Source organism: Aegilops tauschii, chromosome 3, assembly GCF_002575655.3.
Source record: "Aegilops tauschii subsp. strangulata cultivar AL8/78 chromosome 3, Aet v6.0, whole genome shotgun sequence".
Classification (NCBI taxonomy): domain Eukaryota; kingdom Viridiplantae; phylum Streptophyta; class Magnoliopsida; order Poales; family Poaceae; genus Aegilops; species Aegilops tauschii.
Window position 1 is genome coordinate 12,805,916 of NC_053037.3, and position 10,232 is coordinate 12,816,147.

At 47.3% G+C, this 10,232-nt stretch overlaps 2 protein-coding genes across 2 annotated transcripts; one reads left to right on the forward strand and one right to left on the reverse strand.

The window, feature by feature from the left end:
- Positions 1–870: 870 nt before the first annotated feature.
- On the reverse strand, positions 871–2,986 carry LOC120975475 (aspartyl protease family protein At5g10770-like). Its single transcript, XM_040402062.2, has 3 exons — positions 2,794–2,986; positions 2,559–2,606; positions 871–2,096 (listed from the first exon to the last, which is right to left on the reverse strand). Exons 1-3 carry the CDS (start codon positions 2,984–2,986, stop codon positions 871–873), a joined length of 1,467 nt encoding a protein of 488 aa, XP_040257996.2.
- Positions 2,987–8,443: 5,457 nt separating this feature from the next.
- LOC109760586 (aspartyl protease family protein At5g10770-like) lies at positions 8,444–9,667 on the forward strand. Its single transcript, XM_020319395.2, has one exon. It carries the CDS (start codon positions 8,444–8,446, stop codon positions 9,665–9,667), a length of 1,224 nt encoding a protein of 407 aa, XP_020174984.2.
- The last annotated feature ends 565 nt before the right edge of the window (positions 9,668–10,232 follow it).

The window sequence follows — 10,232 nt, forward strand, 5'->3', positions numbered from 1 at the left end:
GCGGACAACATTTGCATGTCTGCAACTGTCCGCAAACAGGGAATTTAAACTAAAATGATTATTAAAGTAATGAGAATTAGTGTAATTTTCGCTATGCAGACGACACGGACACGTCCATCTGCATCACTGCCCACGTGCTTTCTTTATCTCTATAGATCACCCCTGAGCGGACCAGACTGACCGGATCAAATTGCCCTGTTTTCGTGCAAAACCCGGAAAAAAAAGCCGGAGCGTTTGAACGAGTGATGGGAGCATACATTAGTGCGGATTGGAAAACATGTGTCACACGGAAACATGTCGTAGCTTGAAGGTTATACTACGGCTTCTAAAAAAGGCTTATACTATGGGCAAACAAACCATCTCTCCTACCTTTTCAAATAAAATAAAACTAATATAAATATATTTTTTATCCTAAAAAATCACACAATGAACCGCGATCTGTCCGATAAAAACCTGATCCGATGGCTTCACCGGTTCGGTCACTGGTCTGGGTTTTTAAACTACAGGTTTGAGGCTTTGTTCCAGATTGATACTTTGTATCCTACAACGACATTTATGAGGTTTTTTCAATTGAGGATAGGTGAAATGAGAATACACATGTGATACATCATGGCGAAAACTTTTCAGAGAGATCATCACGTATGTTTTGTGAAATGTAAAAGTGAAGAATCTTTTTAGGAATCCTAGCTCAACATCCTGGACTCTGCATTCACGATAAAATAGGACATCACTCAGAAAGCGGTTGGTGGTAAACTTTGTAGTGTAAAGTTACAGATCTCCTCGTTTCTTTTCCTTTTTGAAACGTAAATAGCTGCTGCATTCCAGCCTTCAGGGTAAAATAAACGAGGTGCAAATATTTAGTCAATGATTTCACCAGCATTGTTTATGGGAAAACCCCATCTTCCCTCCATGAACGTCATACACCACCTCTGTCCTCTCCTGCAGCAGGGTGCCGATGACCGCAGTGATCCCCGGTGGTAAGTCCGATGCCGCAGCAAATGCGAGGCACCCAACGGAGAAGATATCTCCCCGACGCCCAAAATACATCATTTGTTCCATGCCGGGGACAATATATGCCCATCCTTCGAACCATAGTGTGATGGATGGCATACTCATTCTTGTCAGACCAGTGAAGTTGTAGCAGGTGTCGAGGTCGCCCATCGACGGCGCAACACGGTACTCCGTCATTTGCGACTTGAACTGCTCATGGAGAATCGTATAGGTCTCCGGCTTCAGGTAGGTGAACGTGGTGTCGAGCACGAACATCGCGTTGCCGGCGTGCGGTGCATACGGGATCTTGACATCCACCCCGCTAACATCTAGTTTGGTGAGCCGGACAATGTACATGTTTGGGAGTAGAGTGTTGGTCCATAAGGGGGTGTAGACAACGAAGTGGCGGGAGCGTTCTGGCCGGGGTGCGCCAATGGAGAGGAAGCCCTGGGCAACAATAGTAGAGGGCAGGCAGTAGGAGAAGGCCACTGTGTCCGGAGACGAAGGAGCTCGAGATGCCAATGAGTGGTTGTCCCAACTGAGATCGACAATGCCGGATAAGCTCTCAGATGTTTCGCTGCCCATCTCCAAGCATATGGCCCTGATGTTTTCCTGTGTCTCTTGCGAGAGTGTGAGTGTGTCCATCACGGCGGTGGCATTGAAAACCATGGAGCCATCCTTGCTCTCAGTGACCGTGCAGCTAGGTCCGGAGCAGGACTTCAACGGGCACTCTGGCGAGCCGCATGAGACTTGGACAATGGAGGAAGACCGAGAAGGGTGGAATGCCTTGCCGATGGCGTCATCCGCACGTGTCTTGCACCGGATAAACGTGGCTCCCAGTGTGGTATCAAATGACACGGCGAGCTTCTGCGCCGGAGTGCCGTAGCCGACGACAATGTGGAACTCGGAAGCACCCGGGAGAGTCGGGAAGGGAATGCCCGTGGTTGGGATGGTCGCACCGGAGTTAAGTAGGCGTGAGTGTGGACGACCTAAGCTGCCACTACGTCGGAGAAAGCCACGAAGAGCGAGCGTAGACGTGTTGAGGGGAGAGCATGGGCTTAGTCGATGGAGTACGGGCAACTTTCTTGCTATTCCTCCGCCATCTCCTGGAGAAATATACATATGTTAGTTGACATGTCTTATTTTAGATTGAAGACGTCAAAAAAGCCAGATGTAAAAATAATGTCCCAAGCTGCCAGGGTCTGCACCACAAATCAATGATAAATAGCAAGACTAAGTTTTTCTTTTGCGGGGTAATAGGAAGACTAAGTTAACCAAGGAAGTCAACTTGTTTGAAAAAGAACTTTTTCCCGAACTCTGAAGTTATCGTCCCAGGATTATTGAAGTTGCAGGATTATTGAAGTTGCAGTTGTGATGATATCAAAGTTGCCATGTGGTCACTTCTGTAACCATGCCTGACAACTTCGGAAAATATTAGGTGGCAACTTTGAAGGAGAAAAGAAGTTGTTGAAACAAAGTTGATCGTGGAGCTAGATATGTCGTAAAATTGAGTAGCAGTTTGAGAGAAAATTCCATTTGAAGAATGTTATACATTCTCTTGTCCTTACCGGAAGAAATAAATGAACTATCTGGTCTTGCTATTCCACCGCCGCCACCTAAAATATAGACAAGTTAGTCAACACCGGGGAACATAAGAATGTTATACTGTCTAGGCATGAAGAAATGTAATATATATATTATGCATAATGACAGGCAATACATGCAAAGTTTCATTTCATATTCAGTATGGAGTACTAGGTCTGGTTAAAGACCATATGGGATTCACGCAGTCAAGGTCTTCACCAAATAAAGAAATGGTAGAGCAGGACGTCGGTGCTGGTGGTGGACGTTGTGCGCCGGATGAACGGAGAACGAAATGCTTGCCGCCACGGGTGTAGCCGGTGTACTGGGAGGAGCCGCCGAGACGAGGAGCAAGAAGAACAACAAGCAGAATCAGCAGGTAAAAGTGCACAGAGGGAGTTGCTGATGAAGCCATTGCTCCTCTCTATGCAAGCTGTATCGTAGTAGTACACAATACAATCAGGATGTACTGCCATATATATACACATAGGGTTCGATTGCAAGCATAAACTTGTTAATTTCTCCTCTGTAGAGTGTTGTCGTGAGCTCATGGCATCTTCTTATCCTTGTGCATGGCATCTCCCTTGTTTTATGTTTTCCTCCTTCAGCCGAAAGCTACAAACAGAACAGTCGATAAGAATGAAACAAGACTTGTGCCTATGGAAAAGTCGCATGATAGGGATTAACGCCCGCCTGTGCCGAAGTTGCAGGGAAATTACCAGAAGAAACAGAGGCGTTAAAAACTCCTCTGTGTCATATCTACAGCTGACAATCTGTGCGACCAGAACGTGTGTCAACCGATCGACCACAACAGTCACACCGAGACGATTATGTGAGACTTTATTTTGTGTGACGCCATTTTCACCATCATAACTTTGCAAGAAAAGATGACGTAGCACAGCTGCAATATAGACATCGATTAGATGTTCATGGTCTCCTGGTGCTAGTTCGATCAACAATAACTAGAGGACCTGGCTAAAATCTGAGGACAGAGCGAGTCTTCTCTTCTTTTCTACTCCCCTTGCAAATAAAATAAAATATAAAAGCATTTAGATCACTAAAGTAGTGATGTAAACGCTCTTAGGGCATCTCCAACGCTGACCCGTAAATTTCCTTCGGCATCTGTTCGCGGACAGGGGGGTCAGTTCACGGGCACGGATGCGGAGCGGCAATCCAACGCTGCCCACATACAATTCAAACCACATTTCAATAGACTGAACGAAATTCATGCAAAGCCAACGGAATTCATCAAAGTTCGGATATAAAATAGCACAAATCATTCATACATCACACGAAATTAAGTCTAGTACAACAATAGTTCAAATTGAACTAGATTAACCAGATGATCAACAAGTTTTTCATGAATGGATCATGTCATCCCACACCTACCGCCCCTTCAGCTTCATCCAACAGTGTATGTACCTAAACAATGGTCGCCCATCTGTCCTATGGTACATCATAGTAGCACGTACGGACTACACAATGTGTAGGGCAACAACCAGTGAATGAATGATTCAATCGACAAGTTGCAAGTTGAGCAAGAAGTAAAGCTTACGATCTTCTCCCCTGCCGCGCGCAGTGGGCACCTTGCCCCCAGCAAAGCAACCGTGTCACAAGACTTGATGGCGGTGGTCTGGATGGCAATACCATGGATACGATAACGACATCATATTTCGTTGTTGGATAATGTGCATATCGTAGGGCACAATGTGCTTTCGGACGTGAAACGAATCATGCACGCGTTGCCGGAAGAGCCCCACTCTGTGCATGCCTACGAAATCCGTTCATACGGCCAACCATGCATTGCACAACAACTCATTTTTCATGCTCGAGTACCCCGAGATCCTTCGCCCTATAAAAATAACGACATGACATTCGAAAATTAGCTCAATGACATTTGACCGAACACCAGCTGCCGGGCGTAGTGTCCGCCATGGACATAGTCCACAGGGGAGGAGGAGTGTACCTGGCTATGGACGAGTCCTGGGTGGACTACACCACCGTAAAAGGCGAGCGGGTGCGTCGGTGCTGGTTGCGGAGGTCCGGCAATGCATGTGTGGCGGCCGAAGAGGTGCAGCGACGGCGTCGGAGGAAGAGACCGAGGATGCAAAGCAAGGGATAGAAGGGGCGGATCGGAAGAAAATGGGACCAAGAGGGGGGATGCAGTGGGTCGGGGGGTGTCGGAGCCCTACCTTGCTGCTGTTTGGACTCCCGCAAAGCCCCCACCCCTAGTTTGTCTCCAATTTGTGGGAAAAGTGCGTCCACAAATTCATATTACTAATTTTGTAATACACAAACATTTCCTTACAAGTAGCAAGAGCATATATTTAGATGTGCATGAACAACTATTTTTAAATTTAGAACTATGTTGTTAAATATTTCTACTATTGAAAGTATACATATTTTTGTCATATTCATGAAAATTTTAGAACATGATATGAAACATTTCAAATATATGAGCATTCATATTAAGGTACATAAAGTTCCAATTTTCTGCAATATATGAATTGTTTCCTTTTAAAATTGGTATTGTTGGTATTTTTAAAATCTATTACATGTAAATAATATGTTTCAAGATAAACATATATGATGTGTGAATGGTTCATCTCAGTGGTTAGCGGCTTATATAGTAGTGCTTGCGGCAATTTGCCTCCTACCCCTCCTGTTGGGAAACGTAGCATACAATTTCAAAAATTTCCTACGCTCACGTAAGATCTATCTAGGAGATGCATAGCAACGAGAGGGGAGAGAGTGTCTACATACCCTCGTAGACCGTTAAGCGGAAGCGTTTATCACGCGGTTGATGTAGTCGTACTCTTCGCGATCCGATCACGATCCAACAAATCTAGTGCCGAACAGACGACACCTCCGGTTTAGCACATGTGCGGCTCGATGACGTCTCCTCCTTCTTGATACAGCAGACGGGAGAGGAGAAGTAGATGGGATCACAACCAACACAACGGCATGGTGGTGATAGTGGTGGTGGAACACCGATAGCGCTTCGCTAAGCGTCGCCGGGACGAGGCGGTGGAACTACGGAGTAACAGGAGAGAGGGGCGCCAATGGCTTGGTGTGTTCTCTTGGGGCACCCCCTCCCCTCTATATATAGGTGGAGGGGCGTGGCAAACAGCCCCTCCAAGCCCTAGGGCGCAGCTAAGGGGGAGAGGACTTGGACTCCAAGTCCAATCCTATTCCTACTAGGACTCCTTCATTTTTTGCCTTCCCTAGCCACATGGGCTTTTGAGGACTTGGTGCGCCTCGCCCAATAAGGCCAGGGCGCCTCCTGTAGCCCATGCTAGCCCTTGGGTCGTGGTGGAACCACTTGTGGACTTCCGGATCCCTCAGAATCCTCCGGAACCTTCTAGAAGCTTCCCGGTACAATACAAAAAAATTGCATCTTTTTTCGGAACCCAAAATATGAATTCCCATATATGAATCTTTACCTCTCGACCATTCAGAGACTCCTCGTGACGTCCGGGATCTCATCCAGGACTCCGAACAACATTTGGTTACCACGCATCAAATATCCCAATACTACTCTAGCGTTAACAAACGTTAAGCGTGCGACCCTGCGGGTTCGGGAATTATGTAGTCATGACCGAGACACCTCTCGGGTCAATAACCAATAGCGGAACCTGGATGCCCATATTGATTCCTACATATTCCACGAAGATCTTTTATCGGTTGAACCTTTATGAAAACATACGTAATTTCCTTTGTCTGTCGGTATGTTACTTGCCCGAGATTCGATCGTCGGTATCTTCATACCTAGTTCAATCTCGTTACCGGCAAGTCTCTTTACTCGTTCCGTAATACATCATCCTGTAACTAACTCATTAGTCACTTTTCTTGCAAGGCTTCTTATGATGTGTATTACCGAGAGGGCCCAGAGATACCTCTCCAATACTCGGAGTGACAAAATCCTAATCTCGATCTATGCTAACTCAACAAACACCTTCGGAGATACCTATAGAGCATCTTTAAAATCACCCAGTTACGTTGTGACGTTTGATAGCACACAAGGCATTCATCCGGTATCTGGGAGTTGCATAATCTCATAGTCGAAGGAATATGCATTTGACATGAAGAAAGCAATAGCAATAAAACTTGAACGATCATTATGCTAAGCTAACGGATGGGTCTTGTCCATCACATCATTCTCCTAATGATGTGATCCCATTATCAAATGACAACTCATGTTCATGGTTAGGAAACCTTAACCATCTTTGATCAACGAGCTAGTCAAGTAGAGGCTCAATAGGGAAACAATGTTTGTCTATGTATTCACACATGTATTTAGGTTTCCGATCAATACAATTCTAGCATGAATAATAAACATTTATCATGAATAAGGAAATATAAAATAAGAACTTTATTATTGCCTCTAGGGCATATTTCCTTCAGTCTCCCACCTGCACTAGAGTCAATAATCTAGTTCACATCGCCATGTGATTAACACCAATAGTTCACATCATCATGTGACCAATACCCAAAGGGTTTACTAGAGTCAATAATCTAGTTCACATCGCCATGTGATTAACACCCAAAGAGTACTAAGGTGTGTTCGTGTTTTGCTTGTGATAGAGTTTTAGTCAACGGGTCTGCCACATTCAGAGCCGTATGTATTTTGCAAAACATGATCATATCATACAATAACGTATATCACATCATGTCTTGACCATATCACATCACAACATGCCCTGCAAAAACAAGTTAGATGTCCTCTACTTTGTTGTTGCAAGTTTTACGTGGCTGCTACGGGCTTCTAGCAATTTGCCTCCTGTCCCTCCCTACTCCCTAGAGGTGAAGATTAGGAGCACTCCGGGTGATCTCTTGACCGACTGAGGCATTGAACGCGACGATAGAGCTAGTGGGCCTACTTGTGGTCGAAACTGTTGTGGACTAGTTCAATCTACTCTCCCCTCCCCTTCCTAACCCTGTGGTCTTTGTTATTGTTATCATGTGATCCCTTAGTTTATGTATTCGATGTGTATAAATAAAGCTTAGCACCATGTTATATCTAAAACACCAGCCTTCTCGGCATCCATTGTCACATCTTTTTGCGCTACGTCAACCATTGCAGTAGTCAACTTGGCTAGATTTTGTTACTCGATCACCTACCTCACTTGGTTGTTTTCAATTATTTTCTGATAAACAGTGTTTATTGGCTCATATTACCACATTAAGGGAATACAAACATGATGAGTATACACTCCGCTTCTAGATGATTAGGATACACACAATCAACATCAGTGCACACACATAAAATGATACTTCCTCCATCTTAAAATAAATGTCTCAACTTTATTTGAGACACTTATTTTGAGATGCAGGGAGTATATGATTAGAGAAAAGGCGAGCTCCGAAACACCCATTGAAATGAACTACATCTACATCAGCAACAATGAACATCATCCACCACCTATCTGATGTAATGCATATATGAATAAATTGAAGCGAAGCTTCGTGCTATGCCTAAAAACACGAACCATCTCCTTTGGGCATCCATCGTCGGTTCTCCATGGACAGACCACCGTTGCCGCCACCGGAATGGCGACATGAACGATCGACAACTCCAAGAATGACGACGACACCATGCATGGTGTTGATATTTCTTTTTGGGCCGGAGAGACGGAGAGTTGCCATTTGCCAAGTGCCTCTGTTTCCTCTTTACCAGCAAAGCTCTGGCGTTAATCCCGATCATCATATTCTCCAGACTCCATATGCACGAGACGAGGGACGAGACAATCAATCACCATCAGTTCACCACCGCACTCTACAATATAATGAAAATTAAGAGCTCGCGGGGCCTATATGTGTGTGTGTATATATGGGCCGGCAGCAGCTTACAGAAGCAATTGTGACTCCAGCCATGATTTCCTCCGTGCACTTGCTGCGCCTGCTGCTTCTTCTTCTCCTGGCTCCCGTCACGCTCACGTTCGAGTTCGACACCGGTATTTCCTTCCAGGCCCGGTACGAGGCCTACAAAGCACAGCACGCACCGCCACCCAACTCCCTCCCCGTCACCCGCAGACCTCGCAGTCCCCTCGTCACTCTCCCGGGCACGTCCGAGTCCGAGTACCACGTCGTCGTCGGGTACGGCACTCCGGCGCAGAACCTCACAGTGGGGTTCGACGCCGGGGCGGGCGGAGCCACGCTCCTCCATTGCAAGCCAGGCGCCTTCGACCCGTCCCGCTCCTCCTCCGTTGCCTATGTCCCGTGCGGCTCGCCGGACTGCCCGCTGGAAGCCTGCTCCGGACGGGGCTGCGCCAGCACCACCGTGGCCAAGAACGGCGCTGTGATATCGAGTGTCACCGTCGTGACAGACACCCTCACGTTCTCGCCGTCCACGCCGACCACCGTGGATAACTTCAGGGCCAACTGCATGGAGATGGGCGGCAGAACGGCTGACCGCTCATCCGGCCTTCTCGATGTCGGCCGGGACAGCCACTCACTGCCGTCCCGAGCCCCTTCGTCTCCGGACACGGCGGCCTTCTCCTACTGCCTGCCGACTTTTAGGGCCGACCGGGGCTTCCTCTCCATCGGCGCACCCCTGCCAGGCCCAGGACGCAAGGTGAGCTACACCCCGCTACGGAGCAACGCGGCCCTTCCCAACTCGTACTTCGTCCGGCTCGCGGGGTTAAGCCTAGGCACCGGTAGGCCGGTCATCCCGGTCCCCGCCGGCGACGCGCTCATGGCGCTGCGCACCACCTTCACCTACCTGATGCCGGAGACCTACGCGGCCCTCCGCGACCAGTTCAAGGAGCAGATGGCGCAGTATCCGGTGGCGCCGCCGATGGGTTTCCTCGAAACGTGCTACAACTTCACCGGCCTGAGGAAGATCGACGTGCCGCCCGTGACGCTCACGTTCGATAGCGGCGCGAGCCTGGAGCTCGGCATCCGGCAGATGATGTACTTCGAGGACCGCGACTACGTCTTCTCGGCAGGGTGCCTCGCGTTTGCCGCACCGGCATGGGCTGTCTACCCGGCCGGGGTCGCGGCGGTCATCGGCACCTTGGCACAGGAGACGACGGAGGTGGTGTACGACGTTCATGCGGACATGGTTGGGTTCGTCCCCGACCGCTGCGAACAATAGTAGTTTGTGAAATGATCCCGAACGTTCGGAATTTGTCCATGGCAACTCTGTGTCTCGGTTTACTTGCGTGCGTGTCGATGTAATCAATAAGCAGCTCCATCTTATGCTGAGATTTACTCCACCTCACTCTTCTTCATTAGATTTGCTTCCGGGTGCTGCAAGTGGACATGTAGCTTTAGGACGCTTTTACAACAAAAGAACTGCTAGATGAACTATCCGCAGAGGCTGGGGGTATGTCCTCCTTTTCCAAAAAAATAAATAAATTCCGTAACCTAAAAAACTTTAAAATGGATGAAAAAGGGCAAAACTTTGGCTGAATGGGATAATCCGGATGAAATGCTTTTAAAGGGGGTAATGAGTGTCAAACATATCAAAGTAGGTGGTAAAAACTGGAATTTACTCTAGTGTTTATTTACGTAGCCTCTCGGTTTAAAAAGAATAATAGGCCGGACTGAGTGAAACAAAGGGAGGCGGTTTCATCTTTCAATCCATTATGTCTGAGCCATTCCATGTAAATTCGACAGCTATCCTCCTTTCACCATTTATCTTCTTCCTTCTGTAGAAC